General features: G+C 40.3%; 2 protein-coding genes across 12 annotated transcripts in view; both read right to left on the reverse strand.

The window, feature by feature from the left end:
• The window catches only part of snx14 (sorting nexin 14), a 34,061-nt gene extending 25,430 nt beyond the window's left edge, over positions 1-8,631 (reverse strand). For 2 of the 9 annotated variants that reach the window (XM_061696026.1, XM_061696024.1), the window contains exons 1-15: positions 7,703-7,920; positions 7,393-7,558; positions 7,188-7,308; positions 5,588-5,661; positions 4,617-4,695; positions 4,481-4,524; positions 4,192-4,279; positions 4,025-4,109; positions 3,799-3,955; positions 3,560-3,635; positions 3,401-3,445; positions 3,200-3,280; positions 2,967-3,081; positions 1,426-1,581; positions 1,216-1,340 (exon numbers count right to left, since the gene is read on the reverse strand). In XM_061696026.1, coding sequence (XP_061552010.1) covers positions 1,216-1,340; positions 1,426-1,581; positions 2,967-3,081; positions 3,200-3,280; positions 3,401-3,445; positions 3,560-3,635; positions 3,799-3,955; positions 4,025-4,109; positions 4,192-4,279; positions 4,481-4,524; positions 4,617-4,695; positions 5,588-5,661; positions 7,188-7,308; positions 7,393-7,529 — 1,383 coding nt within the window. In that variant the 5' untranslated portion in view covers positions 7,530-7,558; positions 7,703-7,920. Of the gene's footprint in view, positions 1-1,215; positions 1,341-1,425; positions 1,582-2,966; positions 3,082-3,199; positions 3,281-3,400; positions 3,446-3,559; positions 3,636-3,798; positions 3,956-4,024; positions 4,110-4,191; positions 4,280-4,480; positions 4,525-4,616; positions 4,696-5,587; positions 5,662-7,187; positions 7,309-7,392; positions 7,559-7,702; positions 7,930-8,612 lie in introns of those variants that run through there. The other 7 variants (XM_061696030.1, XM_061696028.1, XM_061696029.1 and 4 more) reach the window with 5 other exon arrangements.
• A 49-nt stretch (positions 8,632-8,680) lies between these two features.
• On the reverse strand, positions 8,681-16,493 carry LOC133412595 (heterogeneous nuclear ribonucleoprotein Q). 3 transcript variants are annotated; one of them, XM_061696033.1, is made up of 12 exons: positions 16,319-16,493; positions 14,633-14,792; positions 13,686-13,804; positions 13,155-13,262; positions 12,905-13,018; positions 12,283-12,459; positions 11,914-12,049; positions 11,219-11,424; positions 10,985-11,134; positions 10,772-10,893; positions 10,361-10,686; positions 8,681-10,142 (listed from the first exon to the last, which is right to left on the reverse strand). In XM_061696033.1, exons 2-12 carry the CDS (start codon positions 14,778-14,780, stop codon positions 10,117-10,119), a joined length of 1,632 nt encoding a protein of 543 aa, XP_061552017.1. In that variant the 5' UTR covers positions 14,781-14,792; positions 16,319-16,493; the 3' UTR covers positions 8,681-10,116. The 3 variants fall into 3 exon arrangements, with proteins under 3 accessions (XP_061552017.1, XP_061552016.1, XP_061552018.1); XM_061696032.1 differs by having other exon boundaries at positions 8,681-10,145; XM_061696034.1 differs by lacking the exon at positions 14,633-14,792 and having other exon boundaries at positions 8,681-10,145; positions 16,319-16,492.
• Between the last annotated feature and the right edge of the window lie 3,462 nt (positions 16,494-19,955).

The raw sequence follows: 19,955 nt of genomic DNA on the forward strand, positions 1-19,955 counted from the left end.
ATCATCATCGTCAATATTGAAGCCAGCAGCTTTACAAGACTACACAATGCTCTGAATCTGGGGTCCCATTTGGCAATACTACTTCAGATCATGTGCTGTTGGTTTCTAGCAGAGCCATGCATGGAAATGCAGTATCACATATTTTATTTTCTAGCCACTATTCAAGCAGGATGGTAGCATGCTGTGTACAATGGTTGCCTGCTACTCTCCCTAGCTGTGCGCATTGTAACAACCTATTAGGGGTGAAATTGGTTTTGGCAGCTTAGCTTAATGCCAGCGCCGCACAGTTGTGCGTCTTGTATAGATGACACTGAGGTTAGTGGTTGGTCATGGAAAAATGGACTCAAATTATCGCCAACTCCAGAATTTTCTGAAACCAAAAATATTAGATTTTAACAATCACGCAGTTATGAAGTGATCACAAATGGGAGGCATTGTGAGTCATCATGAACTATTAACAGTTTATATCTTATTTGTACACATGTATGACTGAATGTTAATAAAGAATGCTAAAATGTTACTTAAAAGACTCAGTTCAGTTAATAAAGAGCTGGTGGGAGCATTGGTAGCTCATCTATAAGGACTTGGACTTCGGCTTTGGAAATGGAGTCTCATGATTCGAGTCTTGCTGATAAAAACTGTTTGACCCTGGAACAAATTGTATCTATTTCCAGTATTTCCATTGGGATACAGCTCTATGCTGTACAGCACATCCCCATGATTCTTGGGGGTTACGTTCCAAAAAGAGCCATGAAAAGTGAAAATCAACAAATATCCAACACCCGTATTTAAAAATAAATAAATAAATTTAAAAAACTTAAAAGATGTATCAGCGTACTGTGTTGCTCTGTTACGGTTGCTAACAGTGGCTGTTCGGTGTACTGCGCACCCTCTCTGTGGTGCACAGTAAATCAGAGAGTTTACAGCTCTGAAAATCAATGGAAACAATAAGAGTTAGGCATAGGAAGCTGCAATATAGCAGGGAAATCGCCAACTAAAAATAGATGTGTTCCAATCCCTGATGTAGTGGGGTCTATTCTATCTATATCAGAGGTTGACCAGTATCCCAGAGCGGACTATGCTCAACCTTAGACGTTTCACTGTACTTTTGTGGGTGACACACAGTGACAAGCTCTTATTAACCTCAAGGTACAATAATGTGTTTGTTTTGTGTTTGTGTGCGTGTGTGTATTTTCTTTTCGTCTGAGAGCTAACCTCATCACTGTGGCAGAACATGGGAGTGAAAACGTTCTCCAGGAGAGATAGGACATGCTCATATGCTTCAAACAAACATCTCATGGTTTGAAGTTTCACCACCTCCTCATAAGGGCCCTCGGCAACTGAGGACGCATAGATCATAAACCAATTAATTAATGTAAAACACCTTTGATACGTTACAAATGTGAATTTAAGTATTTCACACACTGTTGCGTATCTCTTCCACAATAAAGGGATCGAAGCGGATTTTGTCGATACTCTCGTCTAAACAGTAGGTCTCGTAGATCTTCTTCACCTCCTCGTGAAGCATCATCTTCTCAGAGTCGGGCAGCTCTGGGCACAGTATCCTGTCGTTGAACTCCTCTGAGACAGAGTTGAAAGAGTAACCCATGATTTAGAGTTAAGAAAGGCCTGTTAGGTAAAAGGTGCTTGCATGATCTACTAAAACAAACTATAACATATCTCACTTTATGATAGTTTGTAATTAAATACCTTTAAAGTAAATTCCGATTGAAATGACAAATACATTTAACTTTAAAATTACTGACCTCTACTACTGAAATACAGCGGTATACATTTATAAATTATTCCTATAAGTTAGAAAAAAATATTTTGGTTCGACCATAATTTGATACACTGTCGCCGCCATGTTTAGCGAGCGCAAAGAATTCTGGGAATGATGACGTAGAATGGCTGTTGTAAAATTGTTATGTTGCTGTTCTTTGCGGAGCTAAGCTAGCTAACTTTTATCCTCAGTGAAGAGTTACAAATGACATACTGCGCCGCTTTGGGATGCAATTTCCAATCAGGGCGGAATGCAAAAAAGGAGGTAAGCATTCATAGCTTTCCCACAAAGATGAGGAAACGGTGGGAGGATGTGGCCGGAAGAGTTGAGCTGCCGAAAGATCCGCGGTTGTTCGAACCCTTTGATCGCCCCCAGCTCATGAGAGAGCTCACCGCTGTGTCTGGGTATAAAGGACGGCTTAAATCCAATGTAGTGCCAACTATCTTTCCTCACAAGGAGCCTAAACGGCCACGTGTGGCAAGCGAAAGCCGAGCAAAAAGACCCGAAAGACAGGAGGCGCTGGCCTCTTACCTTGATCAGCTCACTTTAGCAGCAGCAGCTGTTGTAAACAAACCATCCCCACTGGACATAGAGTTAGCAGTGAAAAATGGTAAGATAGGTGTGCATGTAACTTTACTCTCAGTTATCACTGAATACATTTATAACATCAGGAAAAACGAAGCACCATGAGCAGCAGCAGAAATGAAACGGAACTCTACAACAGATACTCTTAGTTGGCATTGGCAAGCAGTAGCTACAAATACACCACTGAAAATGACCAACTCGAGTTTCTTCACACCCGTCATCTTCATCGTCAGTTCTTGTTTCTTCCTCTCTCTCTTCATTTTCCTGATCACACTCTGGCTCGAACTGAAATGGCTGAACAGTGTTCCTCGCTGCTACTGTGTCTACTGCGAAAAACTATGGGCGTCAGGCACATCCCCATTGACGTCACTACCCAGAATGCACTGTGACGAAAAAACAATGGTGGCCTATGTTGAAATTACGATTTGTAAAAATATATAAATCTGGAAATGATTATCGAAAGTTGGATCTTATTGTTATGTTACTCAAGTGGAAAGAGTTCATATATACGCAACATGTCATTGCAATCGGAGTTCACTTTAAATTTTACAGTTCACATTTACAGAGGCTAAATTTGACAGGAATGGGACACACTTACCCACTGCAAGGCAGAACTGAAGCACGTGGACGGCTCCCTCTTGCTTCAAAAAGTTCATGAAGCGGAAGAGTAGATCTTGCTGCTCTCTGATTTCTTTTAACTCCAGCTTTAGAACCTGGCAAATAATATTTTCTAGACTATAATGCAAATCAAATTTTAATTGAATAGTTCAAGTGTAATTGAATGTACTGTTTATTGTCTTTGTCATGACACACAGTTGTGCCGGTGCTTACTGAAGGCTTTCTGCTACGAGGATCAGAGTATTTTTGAAGGAAAGGAACCAGCATTGAGGTTGGCTCTGTGGCTTCTTCAGGCTTATGCAGAGAGATTTAAAAAAAAAAAATCCCATTATTTACCAATAAATTAGTTATAACTAATTTAAATCTACACACTGTATTCAATGTTCATGTTAATACACCTCAAGAGTTGCTTACCGGAGAATTGTCGATGAAGAGCAAAAGCAAATGGTTCACCGTATCCTAAAATGCAAAGCAGTATACACAAATGTCACATGCTGCAAGCACTGTGCAATGCTGATGATTTGGGCCTGTATATCCAGTTTTGGGTTTAAAAGTAAGTCTGACTACACTCACAGGGTCAGCCAAGAAGTCCATTGAAGGAAGGAAGACAGAGCCAGCCAGGACTTCTCTTATCAGCAAAGTGAGAGAACTGATAGCATTTAAGGACAACAAAATTAGATATTAAAGAGTGCCTATTTTGAAAGTCAATATTGCCTTGACACAAACCTTTAGGGAGTGATCAAATACATTGAATACATTAACTTTTAGGGGGTCATCAAATACATTAATACATTTTGTGGCACATGGGTTACCTGCAGTCAGTAGCCTTAGGTGGCAAGATATAAGGAAAAAGCATCTCGGTCAACTTCCTGAGGTACAGAAGCTCATCTCTGCGACTGCGGAGGGCTACATGAAGGTCAGGACCATACTCCTCCAGGGCAGCTTGTTGAAGAAACTCAGCTCTATTCACTGAAGAGGAGAGAAGATAGATTTACTTTTTTATGATGGATATGGAGCGGATGACTATATCGATAGTACCTCTCTGCCGAGCTTTAGCAATTATTTCAATGTGCTTCATGGAGGCTTTCAGAAGCTTTCGCGTGATGAGAGACGCCACGTCAACCTGAGAAATAATTGAATAAAACAAGTTACAATAATGTGTTCTTCATGTCTTCTGGATTCCATTTTCCAACTCAATTTGTCACCTTCTGGATCCGGCGGACCAACACGGCAACGAAGAACCGTAACGTCACCCTGAGCTCATCAACAAACGCCTCATCATCTGTGACATCTCTGAAAAATAAGTGTGGTTCCCATCCCCACAACATTATACAGCAGCAGTCATTTAACAATGTTGTGTTGTATAAATGCACTGCATCGCACTGAAAGGTGTATCTAAAAAAAAAAAAATAGGTGATTCAGTTCTAACTCTCAATCAAAAGTCCCTATCAAGAGTCTAGTGAGTGTACATCATGCAGACAAAAAAAGTCCTACCTATACCAAGGATACACAAAGTTTTCAAGAACAAGCTGCAAAATCTAGGTGATGGAAAAAAAAGATGGAATTTACAAGATTTATATTGAATATTTAGTAATATGTAGTCAATATATGTAATAATTTTGTATTTTACCTCTGATAGAGAAGCATCCACCTTAGAGGAAACTTTCAGGTCAAGCCATGGTTGATAGTTTTCCAGTAACAACGTAGGTCTAATATAAATGAGATAATAAACAAACACACACGCAAATAAATAAATAAATGATACAGGGGGTCCTCAGTTTATAACGGTATTGACAGACGATTTCGAGGTTACTAACAACATGCGACGTACTGGTTTTCATTTGATTTTTCAAAATTAAGTGCCTAGAGATGATCAAACAAATATTTACTGTAATTATGACTTTACTACTATATTTCAAATAATACACACATTTGGCTTAGGTCAATGCCGTAAGAACGGAACTCCGTCGTACACCGAGGACTACAGTGGCTTGGAAGTGCAAAACAATATAACAAATTTTGAAAAACTTTTACATTTCATAAAACACATTAACAAAAGCAGAAACACTTTTACAAAAGACTAAAGAAATTACAAAAGATGAAATACCCGGAAAGGGAACGTCCCATTTCACAGATATTCTTGGAAATCCCACGCCCTTTCTCGGTAAGACCCGGCCCCCTTTAACATGATTGGCTCCTGCATCGCATTTTCCATTTTGTTGATGTGTTTTCTGAAATGTAAAAGTATTTAGGTTTTTGTTCATTTGTTTTCTGAAATATAAAACTGTTTCGGTTTTTGTTCATTTGTTTTCTGAAATGTAAAAGTGTTTCACAATTTGTTGTACTGTTTTGCACTTCCAGGCCACCGTCTCCTTTCAGTCTCCAATAGGGGTCGGTGGAACATAGCAAATGACTTTGTGATGTACCCTAACAAGCAAACACGTTTGAGAAATATTAATGAATTGCTGTATTTCAAATTTTAGCAAGGGTACAATTATTCACGTGATGAATAGCATCATGGTCATTACCAGTTGTTAAGCACAAAATTAGATGTGACAGTACAACATACTTGTGCTACGGTAACTTGAGCAGGTAACTCACCTGTGTCTTTTGCATCTGATCTTCCCACAAACAGCACAGCTGTGGCCCAGCGGAAACAACTCCTGCTGGTAGGACTGCCAAAGAATGAACACACAACAACAACAACAAAAATATTTTTTTTACAAAAATCTATTAATGCATGAATGCAACTGGATCCAGAATAAATAACAACGTAAAACGTTTTGATTAACAATTAAACAGATGTACTATACTATCATATTTACTCAAACAGTGGCCTCCACAATGAACCTGTAACCCAATTAATTGTGCTACGTAAATAGATACCACCAGGTGCCACGATAGACGCTTGGAGTACAATAAAAACCGCTTGCACAACAGACATGACATCTGTAAAGCTCAAGTTTACTGTGGAATTTGCAGGAAGTGCTGCAGTATACAGTGAGAAACATTGTGGAATTAAAGCTGCTAAACATTTCAACACTCCTCCGTGCTGCCATTATAACCCATTTTGTATTGTGCTTGTCCTCATTAGGGTCACAGCTATGCTACACCCGTTCCTAGGCTGACTTAGGACGACAGGCAGGGTGCACCCGGGACAGGTCGCTGGCCAAATGCAGGGCACATATAGACCAACAACCATTCATACTAACGCTCACACTTGTGAAAAATTTTGAGTCTCCACTTATTAACAGGCATATTTTTGGATTATGGAAGCCAGAGTACTCGGAGCAACCCACACAAGCATGGGGTGAACAGGCAAAATCCACACTAGAAGGGCTGAAATGAGATTCAAACCCAGGATCTCTCAACTGTGATGCTCATGTGCTAACCACTCGTTAACCGTACTGCTAAAATAAAAATCATTTCAGTTGTCATTAATTGCGGATTTTCTTTGGAGGGGAAAAAAAGTCATGCAATGCTTTTTACTGAACACCTTTTAATTCGATTAGGTGTATTGTAATATTTTGAGTTAGTAAACACTCCCTCCAAATATTTGAGGAAATACAGTGTTACTGTAATTTATTGTTGTGTAGCACTGCATCATACTAAGAAGTTTTGGTTCACTTCATGAGAAAGTCCAGTGCACAATACAAACTTTGTTAAATTAATACCACTTCTTTACAATGGCAATTTTATTATTAATTTCCATCCATCCATTTTCTGAGCCGCTTCTCCTCATTAGGGTCGCGGGCATGCTGGAGCCTATCCCAGCTATCATCGGGCAGGAGGCGGGTTACAGCCTGAACTGGTTGCCAGCCAATCGCAGGGCACATACAAACAAACCACTATTCGCACTCACATTCACACCTATGGGCAATTTAGAGTCTTCAATAACCTACCATGCATGTTTTTGGGATGTGGGAGGAAACCGGAGTGCCCAGAGAAAACCCATGCAGGCACAGGGAGAACATGCAAACTCCACGCAGGCGGGGCCGGGGATTGAACCCCGGTCCTCAAAACTGTGAGGCAGACGCTCTAACCAGTCGTCCACCGTGCCGCCTATTATTAATTTTTAAATTTTATTTTTTCATTAACGGTCATTAGATTGTGCCGGAAATATACTAACTAGTGGTTAAGTGTGGTATACTACTAGCACTAGAAATCCTAGCACTTTTTGCTGTCAGTCATGTACAGGTACCTTGATCTTTGGCTTGATGTTGACCAGGATGTTTGGCAGCAGAGACTCGGGTCCCAGTGAGCAGTAGAAAGTAATCACACCAGCCAGAAAAGACCAGACCACCATGATGATGTGAATGTACCTGAGTGAAAATGGGAGAGCAAGTCGGAAGTATAAACAGGAAACGGATGGAGTTGCTGAGTGATGCAAACCCCAGTACTGTTACCTGTTTAACAGCACCGTGGACAGGAGCAGTATCAGTAGAAAGAAGCAGAACACGGGATACTGCCGACCCAAATCTCTGAGCAGGTCCAGCTTCATTTTGTGTCGTATGCGTTGCAAACAAACCCTGATGCTTCCCATCGTTGCTCCCTCACTAATACGAAAAAGTGCTGCCAAATAAAGAACACGTTGGAGGTACTGCATCAGTAAATAAGCGGGTGTCTGAATCGCACTTTAAACTAACGTTTGTAACGGAAGGATCTGTCCGAATCGCACTTTAAATTGACGTTTATAATTAAACTATCTTATCTTACCTTACATGTCAATCGGGCCGCGGTTGTTTGTGTGGGTCACGTTTCAGTGTAGTCCTTTGCAGACGTTAGTGTGCCGATGGATGGCTTGGGAATGGCGTAAACATCAAGCCCTGCCGACCGAGCAGCGCTGGCTAACTGCTACCACCATTCTGTGCTGTCATTTGAGGCTGTTCAAAGGGGCGTCAAAGGGTGGGGGGATGCGTGAGCGTCGCCTGATGTCATCTCCGCTCCGCACTACAGTAGGCGTTCAATGTACAGCATTGTATATATAGCAACGCTTTATATAAAAGTAAAATACAATAAAATAAAAACACGTACAGTACTATACTGTCACCTTGTCTGCGGTCATCGAGTGAACCGTCGCCATTTTTTTATGAATTTGCGCGTGAAAAGCAGGCGGGGGAAAGGTGTTTATCTGCCAAGTCGACGTGGCCACCTTGATCAAATAGGCAGTAAAGTGGGGTCGTAAAGGCAACGGAGCAATGTTATTTTCGAATGAGAACGTACCTAACCCGATTTTTAAACGTTTGGCACGATACAAGTCAACGGTTCTCCCAAACTACCTATTAACTTCTTTGAATAGACACGCTTTGCATTACCATCAGTTTGCTAGCCTTATACTCAGAACTTGATGCGAATTTATAGGCTAACGATAACGTTAAGATTGGCGAAGCTATTACTCTTGACAACACTATACCACGTGAGTGATTAGCTGGCATTTAAAGTGCAACTGATTAACGTAGTACGGTCATGACTTATCAGCCTTGCTGTCCCCTAGTTGACTTCGGCACCTGCATTTACAAACACTTGTGAATATTGCTGCTGACAATCTAATTTCCTTCACGGGATAAAGTATCAATCCAGAGCCGTTAAATGACATAACTAATGGTATAATTATGTATAAACTTACATTTTCCTGGGCCATCACAAACCAACCTCCTCACGATGGTCATGTGATCAAATGATTTAAGACACACATAGAAATCAAAAACTTTATTACAAAAATAAGTTACACTCACCTCCATTTTACAGTATAAAACAATTTATTTGCAGGAATGCAAAAACGTTGTTGGCCACCAACAATAGTTTAAAACTGCTAACATCTTTTTTTTCTCAAAAGGTGGTAATGATTTTACTGAGGGAGTTAACTGTATAGAAAACGAATTGATCAGCAGTTTCCTTGTAGCTATACCTGGAAATAGAATGTATTCACTGCAGCACCCCTTCTACCATGTGATGTTGACGATCCTACACCAAAACCATAACTCTGGACACATGCTTTGTCTGGGCAATATGGCCACAAATAGCATTAACATACTCTACCAGTCAGTGGTTTAGGAGATGCACAAGGGACCCGTCCGATGTTAATATGTTTATGTTTCACCTAAAAACAAACCCATCGGATTGACAGTGGCACAAAAGGGACACTGCAGGGCTTTTATTTTTGTTATCGGTTAAAATCAAAGGCAGTCTGTTGCCCGTGACATTGAAGCCTTTACAAAAGTAACATTTTATCCCAAAAAAAAAAAAAAAAAAAAAAACCTATACAAACAGTAACTACATACGCTGAAGAAGCAAGGCAGCTAATTCAGTTCAAAATAGGATAAAAACAGGGCTTGTTCCAACTCATCTTATGAGATTGTTTTGCATGCCCAGTTTGACTGTTTGCAGTGTCAGAGCTGCAGCGAAAATGACTATATTACATTAAGTACATTGTTGTGCACTGCAGCTCTTGTGCATATTTTTTTTAAAGAGAACAAGCCCGGTTTTCATCAATATAGTTTCCCTATTTACAGTACAGGCCGGGTAGTTTAGTCCTCTGTACTGAGGTAGTCAACCAACCCTTTAAAGACAAGTTCTGAAAAGAACCACTTTCCTGGAATGCCTGACTTATCCATGCCAGGTGGGTACACCCTAAATAAAAACCTGCAAATGTTCTCTTTCAAACATCCACATCAAAACAATTAACATGGATATTCCAACATTGAAAATTGCGATTAGCACAAAAATATACAATAGCATCAAGCTCCTTCGAGCCACTTCAAACCTAAGAAACTTAAAAAGTGCAAATTCTTCAATAATTATTTTTTTTAAAAAAAATAAATGGCATGTTCAGGAACAGGGAACAGGGGGAGATTGTTAGGGCAAAAAAATTAACCCTGCATCAGGGCAAGCTATAGGGACTCGGGGGCGAAAGAGGCTTAGGCGAATACAATAATCGTGCGGTCATCTTTTTCAAGGTGGCAGTTTCTTTTAAACAAAAACAAAAAAAAAACTTGGGGAAGGGGAGATGCTTCTTCTGTAAGGCTGGAATATCATTGGACCTTTTTTGTCACGCTCTTTTTGTTTCAACATCCTTTGCAGCTCAAGGTGTAATCCCACACATCAAGTCAGTATCCGCTGTAAGTGACAGGTCAGGACCGCCCTCGGCCTCGCTTCCCTGCTGGACCAATCACAGGTGAAGACAAATTCCGTTTATTAAATCATGTAGCACATAGCTTTTGGCAATCTGACAGAATTGCTCGTTTTGAATTCAAGTAATTGTGTTGACTCAAATTAAGTAATGTCATTTAATTAACTCACTTATGAGGGACAAATTACAAGCTTTGTTTGCATTCATCGCTATGTGACTAATTTTAAAATCACTCAAACAATTACCTCTGCTTGTTCCAGGGCCACCCCGCTGCGAGAAGCCCAATCTACCCCTGGGTGTGATCCCACCACGGGCCCTGGTCTGACCAACGCTGCCACGGATACCGCCCCTCGGTCCCCGGCCTCTCCCAGAGCCCTGGAAATCGTTGTAGCTGTAGAAAGGGTCATCATAGCCACCCCGGTAGTTGTGGTAGTCATATCCATAGTAATCATAATAGTCTTCATAGCTGTAGTATTCAGGAGGGTAAGAGTAGCCTCCGCGCCCGCCTCTACCGCGGCCTCTTGTGGGTGGCGGCATGTGGGGAGGCGCATAGTAATAATATTCATCATACCTGGAAAAGGAAAAAATGTCTAAACACGGGAGCCTGCTTTTCAAAGCAAGTTTAATACGACAAGATTTGATTTGACTCCTCTTACATTGGTGTTTTGGCCGCCTGTCTCAGTGCTTTGCGCTCTTTCCTCTTCTGGTCAGGAGGCTTGGCAAAGACGATCTCAATATGTTCTCCTTCCAGATCTTTTCCATTAAGATCAGCAAGAGCCTGTGAAATTGTTCAAGACCACAGCTACAGTTAGTTCCCAGGCATGCACAACCAATATCTTGTATGCTCATAGTAAGCATTATTTCAGTACCTTGACAGCACCATCTCTTTCCTCAAAGTGAACAAATGCATAGTCTTTCAATTTCTTCACACGCTCCAATTTGCCAAACTGACAAAAGGCCTTTTCAAGAATTTCCTCAGTTACAGAGCTAGCTAGGTTCCTCACAAACAAGACTTTCACCTGTGAACAGAAGACAATTTCATGACGACACAATTGTGCTAGTATGTACCAGAAAAGGCTGAGCAATTACACCCTGAGCCTTACCTTAGCCATGACCTCTGGGTCTGGGTCCTCGATGGGATCTGCCCACTCCACGGTGACCACGTTGCCCCACACCTTCACCTTACCACTCATCAGACGCCGGCGGGCCTGAGCCGCCGTCTTGTGGTCTTCATACTCCAGGAAGCAAAAGCCACGGTTCTTCTTCTTGTCGTCAGGTTGGTGGTACAATATGACATCATTTAAACCCTCTGTGGATTAGAAAAGTGGGAAGGAAGGAGAGGAAAGGAAGTTATAAATATCCATGGTAATAAATTCCTACTTACAACAAATATTGTAGATGTGAACAGTCCAGAATGTTTTGTTCTTTAAAAGCAACAATGTGTGTAATTTTGAAAAATAAAAGTTCAGTAAAACCACACCAACCGTTTTGTGTCTCGAAAAAATAAATAAATAAAATACACTTGCCAACACAACAATGGATACACCTGATACAATGCTCAATGTACCATAAGAACTATAGCTAAATTTGTACAAGGGGGAAAAAAATAAGATGGACTGCATCATAAAGAGGTGTTTACAGTATTTTGGTAACTTCGCTTCTATGCTTCTTTGCAAGGGGAACAAAATTGCGAGGGGAACAAAATAACTACCCAAATGGTGAAGTTATACACCACTTTAAACAGTAGGGAATTTGTATACAGTTGTCATACAAGAAAGGAGATTAAAAAGGTACTCACCTGTGACTTTTGCGAATTCTTCAACAATCTGTTCTTTTGTTTTACTCTTGGGGATAGAGCCAACAAACAGTCGATTATTGGCCACTGAGATGCACACGCCAATTAGTTTGCCAGGTCGGATTTCATTGTTGTTGCACTGCAGCACAAAGAAGAAATACAGAGACAAAAAGAGCAATATCAATATAAAAGGAACTTGTTGTTTTGATATTTCTATCAGCCACACAAGTTTCTGCAGTGTAGTGGGGACCTCTTAACATTATCAATATTTTATTTTAGACCCCATCAAAACACTGTCTTCACCATTAAATCATATCCTCTTCTTTCGCGCTCTCTCAAACTTTGGTCCAACTTGCAGGAAAATGAACGTACCAATTTGACAGCCTGCTGTGCAGCCTCTTTAGTGCAGAAAGTGACAAAGGCGTAGCCTCTGTTCAGGCCACTGAGGGGATCCATCATCAGGCGCAGGTCCCAGATAGGGCCAGCTTTCTCAAACAAAGGAACCAGCTCATCCTCAAAGAGGTCTCTGGGGATTTTTCCAACAAATATCTGCCGGGATAGAGTAAAATATCATGCAGGTCTTTGGGGGGGGGGGGGGGGGGGGGGCGGCTAAGCCCTTGATTTAAGGTATCTATCAGCTCTTAGCGGTAAACTATCATCGTAACCAATGTTACTACAGATTAATGAAAACTGTCATCATGTGAACACCTCACCATCTTGTACTATACATGTTTCCTAAACTACAGGTAAAAGTCCAAATTTGAACAGCCTGCACTTTTTAGCGCACCAGGTTGCATTTCCGGTTCGAAGGTTATCATTACACTTTTGCTCGTGTGTTCCAACAAAAACATAAAAATCCTCAGGAAAAAAAAAACCTGTGTCTTTTGGGGTGGTTTTTAACATTGGAGGGTTAGGGTTTACACAGCTTATCTTGTCTTCTATACGACTTAAGGTTGCATCAATAACCTGCAAATAAATCAATGACTTTCTGTACCTCTGTCCCAACAGTCGGCTGTGTCCCTGAGTGAGCCGACTCAGGTGGCGGACCGCCATACTTCCTCTGGCCTGTAGTGACATCAAGTGTGTAGCCAGTCCTCTCCAGCAATGCCTGACAATAGTTATAGAGTAAATCAGTCTTCAAAAGAATACCATTTTGGTTAACTTTAACTGCCTTTTTTGTTTGTTTGTTTGTGTTTTACTCTGAATCATTCAAACTTTAATGCACTTCTTAAAAGGGTTCTCACTTTGATTTTGGCTTCATCAGGTCCTTTGTTGGTTTCTGACACTTTGGTCCCTTGTTTCTCTCTCTGCCTGTATGTCTTCATCACGCCACAAAGAAAGGCACTTTTGTTCTGAAAGAAAGGGGGGGGGGGGGGAATGAAAGAAGGAAAAATAAACTGCCATCCAGTAGATGAGGCTAATGGCAACCATGAGATATTTTGTCATGACAAATTAACATTAACATGGTGTGAAGCAGGCGTGGGGTTTGACCAAAATGTCCTATATTGAAAAAATTATTGATTGCCCATTGAGCCATCCACTTTTTAAAAAATATTTTAATGGGATAAGATAATTTTTTTGCACACTAAACTAGTCAAGACTGAATTGACAGGGCCTCTGGTGGTTGCCGTCAAGTAGCGTTTTTTTCTCTCTCATGCGATTAATGAAAATGAATCAACAATCAATTCCACATAGGCAACAGAATTCCAGTGAATGGAATTTATGGACCATCCCCAGTTTAAAGACGTATAAACATTATGGTTGCGCAAACATACCTGAACATGTGAGAGGTCACTGTCCTTGAATTGCAAAAGGACTTGGAGAGCACCTTCGTCGTTGAATTCTTTCAGAGCCTCAATTGCTCGATCATCCAAGTCACTGTGTGACACCAATCCTGCAGTAGCGGGGGAGTAAACATGAAAAGGTAAAGGACTGAGTACCAAAATTTCAATGTATTCCAATGTATTGAAAAATAGGACAACTGAAGTAATTCTGCATATAAAATAGGGAATGATAACTTCTGTTGAGGGTTTACAACATGTCAAACATAAAAGACAGCTGTGTTCTGTCGCTGCACGTTATTTTCCAACTAGCATGATACTGCAGAACTACTCACACCAAATGAGACAACTATGAGTTGCTAATGAGTTGCTGTGCATTCAGTTCTACCGAAGAGCTGTCACCGGACAGCTGTCATCATTGTTTCTTCCCTGGACCCATCTGGCTAAAAAAATAATAATAATAATAAAAAAAAAAAAAAAAAAAAAAAGGCTATACTGGTACTTTTTGGGATGTGGCTCACTAAAAGTAGTAAAAAAACTACTGATAAAAGTTTCTCAGTAGCACAAAATGAGCACAAAAACACTTGAATAAAACTAATTCACAATTACGCCAATGAGAAATTGTAAGGTTAATACTGCATAGGACACTGGATATGCTAGAAGATACCAACAGTGAGGGGACAACTCTGTTGACCTCACACAAGTGGTTAAGCAACCATATAGGGAATGCAAATGCTGCCACCGTTTACACTTTCACTGCTGTGGTGTGTAATTTAACATTATGTAGCACTGCAGTACCCATTTTGGTAGGAACCACAAAAAGTTGCTTCGGAATCCCAATTCCCCCACTCAAAACGTTAATGAAGTGACAGTACATGCAAGAGATTTATCGACAAAAGCGTTGCATATTAGCATATGCAAATGTGTTAACTGTGTCTTACCTGCTATGTAAATTTCATCTAGTTTTTCAGCAACTTTCTGTGGTAAACCAGCTTCTAATAAAGTCTGGAAGTGCTCAGAATGGGTAACTGCAGCAGAGGTGTCCATTGGTTCTTCTGGACCATTTCCATTAATATGTTCTGTGGCCATGTCCCCAGAAATCTGTGTAAATGCAATGAGCCAAATTAATCCTGGTGCAATGGCATGGTTTGGGATGCGCTTAGGATAGTGGAAAGTCTCAAACTTGACAGGCAGATCATTTCACATTTGTCCATAGCGGAGGCCAAGGGTGCTGAATTTATTATAGCTGGTGTGGTCTCCGTAAGTCTATACACTTTTCACTATCCTAATTTATCAAGTAATTTGCATGGGCAGTGGACACAGGCTGAATATTGGGCCCAAAACAGACAACTTGCATACCCAATTCTCCACAGCTATTAATATGACATCCTGTAAAACACTGTAGCGTGTCAGTGTGACAAAATTCCGCCAAGTTTACTTGTTAAGGCAAAGTTAGTGCTTCTAGTGCAGAAACCTCGCCTGCTCTGGTCTCCAAATTACATGTTAGCTTACCTTCCGAGTGCTGACTTCAGCACAGACAAGAGAGCTCATACACGTGTTCCATCACTGAGCACTCCAGTTTCCGGTAGTTGCCACTTACATGTAAAGTGTGCACCTTTTAGCATTAGACTTCATGCCATCCTATGATTACTATTATATTGGTGCTATAATTAAACGGTTTTTTTTTTTGGCTTAAGCTTCTTCTAACAGTCTATGCTTTGCTAGGCCAAACACTCTGCTCACATTGCAGAACTCCGCAAGGTAGTTTCTGCAAACTGGTGGGTGCACTTTAGTAGCTTAAACTCGCATTAATTTTAACGTCTGCCAATGCTAAACTGAACATCAAAGATATTGCCTTTGGTGATTAACACAGTCTACTGTCATGTGGGTAAGCACGTGCTTTCGAGGAAAATGTCCACATCCCTACAGCATTAATTTTAAGGTTATAAATTCCATAGGGGAATTGTAATGTAAACCACAAAACGTTAATCTTACAGGAGTTCGACGCGGGTTTAAATTATTTAGTTAAGCGTGTGCCTCGCGCACGTTGGTCAAGCTAGTGGGCTAGTTTGCAGGGCTAATGCTACTCTAACTATCCATGTATTTCCTGGACAATAACACAGCGCGCTTGTATAAAGTCTTCGCGAATACATCTGTACTTTATACTGAAAATGACAATCAGTTTCCGCAACCCATTAGTTTAAGAATATCGACAATACTAATAGCTAGTTAGCTTCAGTTAGCATGTGATGACAATGAGCGTGTCAGTTCCATGATCTGTCAAAATAGGCTAGCTTACGCTAGCATGCTAAGTCGAAGGGAATTTCAGTGAGGCCATTGTTAGAGCGGCGACGATCGGCGCGGATTTCACTAATTACGAAATTGTCAAAATAAGAGTTAAATCGTATTGTTAGAAGTACGGTGAGCTAATGATTTAGCTTGCTAGGTGCGCGCTGTGCCAACGTGCCGCCACATAGGAAGAGTCCATTTTCAAAAAGCCGGTCAGGAGAACTCGTTCCCAGCCACTACCAGTTTCCACATTGTTTCAAATAGCGCCGCACCAGTAAGACTTTTCACACACAAACAGGGTCAACGATAACTAGGCCAAACAGTAGCAATCGCCCTACCTGCCGCTGGATCACCACTGTGTACGGTGTAGAGTAATTTGGAAGATAGACGTTATGTTTAAAAGACGGAAAAAGTGGAAAACTCCCGGCACGGGTCCGGCCTCAGTCATTCACTCTTGATGATGTAAAATGGCTGCCACGTTCACGCCTCGAGTTTTGTCTCGTCGATGGGGTTTCTTGGAGAGTTGTGCACGGGCTCTGCCTTGTAAGCGTTTGTACAGTAGACGAGAGACTGACTAGTCAGTCTACAGACACACAGCGAGGGCTGAACATCAAGGATAATATCGTACGAATCGTGCTAATTCTTCTCTCCGTAAACCTACCACTTACCAAACAACCATTAAAATAAGTACATAAACAAACAAACACGTAAATAAATAAAAGTATGAAATAATAGTTCATGTTAAAAACAACAACTACTAAGAAGATTATTCAGGATAGTTAATGGCTCGCCTCGTAGCTTGGTTAATGGGGGGTAAAAAGGCAAACTCAAGTTTATTAGAAATAATTCTAAAGGTGCAGCAATTAATCGACAACTAATATTTTAGCAAATTAATCGACAGCTATTTTGATAATCAATTAATCGTTTAAAAACATTAATTTGAAATTATCGTAATCTTAGCCTCTCAACAGTAAATATTCGCAGATTTCTGTAGTCCTCCATGAAAGCAGATTGACTATCTTTGTGTATAATCCAGATAAGAAATTTACAAAAAATTGCTTTTACTTTGGAAAACAATTATCACAATTTTTGTCTATTTTCTGACACGTACCAAACCACAAAGTGAATCATAATCAATTTATTTGTGCATTTTGCACTGTCAATTTGAACTAATCTCCTGTTTTTTAATAAAGGGATGGACATTTTAAAAAATCTATTTTCATCCAGATCATTGATTAATTAAAAAATCAACACGTGAATCAATTATTAAAATAATCATTAGTTGCAGCCCTAAATATTTCTGAGATATTATGCCGTGTATTAACGATACATTTTAACAAAGAGCAGAACTGGAGATTGCGGAACTGTAAATTCTGTAGGTTCCCGTTTCTCCCACACTGTGTCACTCTTCTCATGGATTTCACACAAATCCACATAGACAAAAGAATAAGGGTGCATGCCAAGGAAAGCAATAGGATTATTTGCTTGAGCAGATGCAGCTAGTTTGCACTATTTGTGTCTATTGTGGAGAATGGTTCCATTGTTGTTCAGTGATTTTTGCATTTTGACCATTGGAGAACAATCACAATAGCAAATGTTTATACATACAAGTACACAAAAACTGCTTAATGTCCACACGGAATGCCAAAGATCTAAGCTGTTGACCAATAGGGCTTTTTCATTAGCTCACTCTGTTGAGGACACTTTCCACTGTTACTTGGCTTCAAAGTGTGTGAACTCTGACCTTCATGTAGCATAATCAATCATTTAATTTAGCGCTTTAATGATTTAAAATAAGGTGGTTTCTCATGTCACTTTTTTTAATTATGTATTCATGTTGTACAGTACAAACATTCGTATTGATGTTTTTAAGTACAAACTCCAATTCCAATGAAGTTGGGATGTTGTGAAAACATAAATAAAAACAGAATACAATGATTTGCAACTCCTTTTAAACCTATATTAAATTGAATACACTACAAAGACAATATATTTAATGTTCAAACTGATAAACTTTATTGTTTTTTTAGCAAATATTTACTCATTTTGAATTTGATGCCTGCAACACATTCATGGGCACTAACACACCCACAACATCACAGATGATGGCTTTTGAACTTTACCCTGATAACGATCAGGATGTTCCTTTTCTTCTCCTAACGATGTCCATGATTTCCAAAAACAATTTGAATGTGGACTCGTCAGACCACAGCACGCTTTTCCACTTTGCGCCAGTCCATCACAGATGAGCTTGGCCCTGAGAGGAGGCAGCATTTCTGGGTGTTGTTTCGCTTTGTATGGTAGAGTTTTAACTTGCGTTTGTAGTCGTAGCGAAATGTTAACTGTGTTAACTGACAATGGTTTTCTGAAGTGTTCCTGAGCCCAGGTGGCAAAATCCTTTACACAATGATGGCAGTTTTGAATGCAGCGCTGCCTGAGGGATCGAAGGTCACAGGCATTCAAATGTTGGTTTTTAGCCTTGGTTTTTAGCCTTGGATTTCTCCAGATTCAGTGAGTTTTTTGATGATATTATGGACCGTAGATGATGAAATACCTAAATTCCTTGCAATTGTACATTGAGAAACGTTGTTCTTAAACTGTTGGAGTCCTTGCTCATGTTGATGTTCACAAAGTGGTGAACCTCACCCCGTCCTTGCTTGTGAACAACTGAGCCTTTTAGGGATGCTCCTTTTATACCCAATCATGATACTGTTTCCAAATAATCCTTGGAATGTTTCAAACAGATGTTGTTTTTTTTTGTTGCCCGTGTCTCAGCTTTTTTGGAATGTGTTGCAGGCATCAAATGCAAAATTACAGAACATTTGAAAAAAAAAAAGAATAATGTTCATCAGTTCGAACATGAACATATCTTGTCTCTGCAGTATATTCATCCATCCATCCATCCATTTTCTGAGCCGCTTCTCCTCACTAGGGTCACGGGCGTGCTGGAGCCTATCCCAGCTATCATCGGGCAGGAGGCGGCGTACACCTTGAACTGGTTGCCAGCCAATCGCAGGGCACATATAAGCAAACAACCATCCGCACTCACATTCACACCTATGGGCAATTTAGAGTATCCAATTCATGCATGTTTTTGGGATGTGGGAGGAAACCGGAGTGCCCGGAGAAAACCCACGCAGGCACGGGGAGAACATGCAAACCCCACACAGGCGGGGCTGGGGATTGTACCCCAGTCCTCAGAACTGTGAGGCTGACGCTCTAACCAGTCGCCCACCGTAGAAGTATATTCAATTGAATGTAAGTTGTAAATGATTTATCAATCATTGTACTCTGTTTTTATTTACTTTTTAGAAGTCACATCTTCATTGGAATTGGGATGTGTATTCATCGTTCACCTCAATACAGCCCATACATTTACTTTCCATGAATTGCTGCTGCTCCAAAAAAAAAAAAAAAAATACATGCTATGACTGAGAGACATAGGCATTAACCAAGCATTAATGTTAGCAGTATTAAAAAAAAAAAAAAAAAAATTCTTATGGCAAATAAGCACTTTCAGAGGTGTGGCTGTCAGACTCAAAATTCTGGTATGTGGTGTTATGAAGAGACGTACAAATGTTGCAATACATAAACTCCAAATAAATCTATTTGTTTCATCTTGAGTCCTCCTCCTCCTCGTTAATGGAATTAAAAGCCATGGGATTTATTACCTGAACAACCAAGCGTGTGGGATGAGGGTACTTTAGTAACAAGAAACAAAATAAATTCATATTAATCCTTGACATTTCAGATACTGAGGGCGAGCAGATGTAGCTAGCCTCTCAAACACGATCAGGTTTCTTTCTGTTTATTCACAAGTTCCTCCATCCTACCGTGCACCATGTTTCAAGGAGCCAAGGCACTGAAACACTGCCAATAACACAACAATAAAAATCTAAACTATATAACATTAAAATAAAATGCATGTGTTGTGAAGCTAAAATAACTACAGTACAATACAATAGTTCTATACTT

Source organism: Phycodurus eques, chromosome 14 (genome assembly GCF_024500275.1).
Source record: "Phycodurus eques isolate BA_2022a chromosome 14, UOR_Pequ_1.1, whole genome shotgun sequence".
Taxonomy (NCBI): Eukaryota; Metazoa; Chordata; class Actinopteri; order Syngnathiformes; family Syngnathidae; genus Phycodurus; species Phycodurus eques.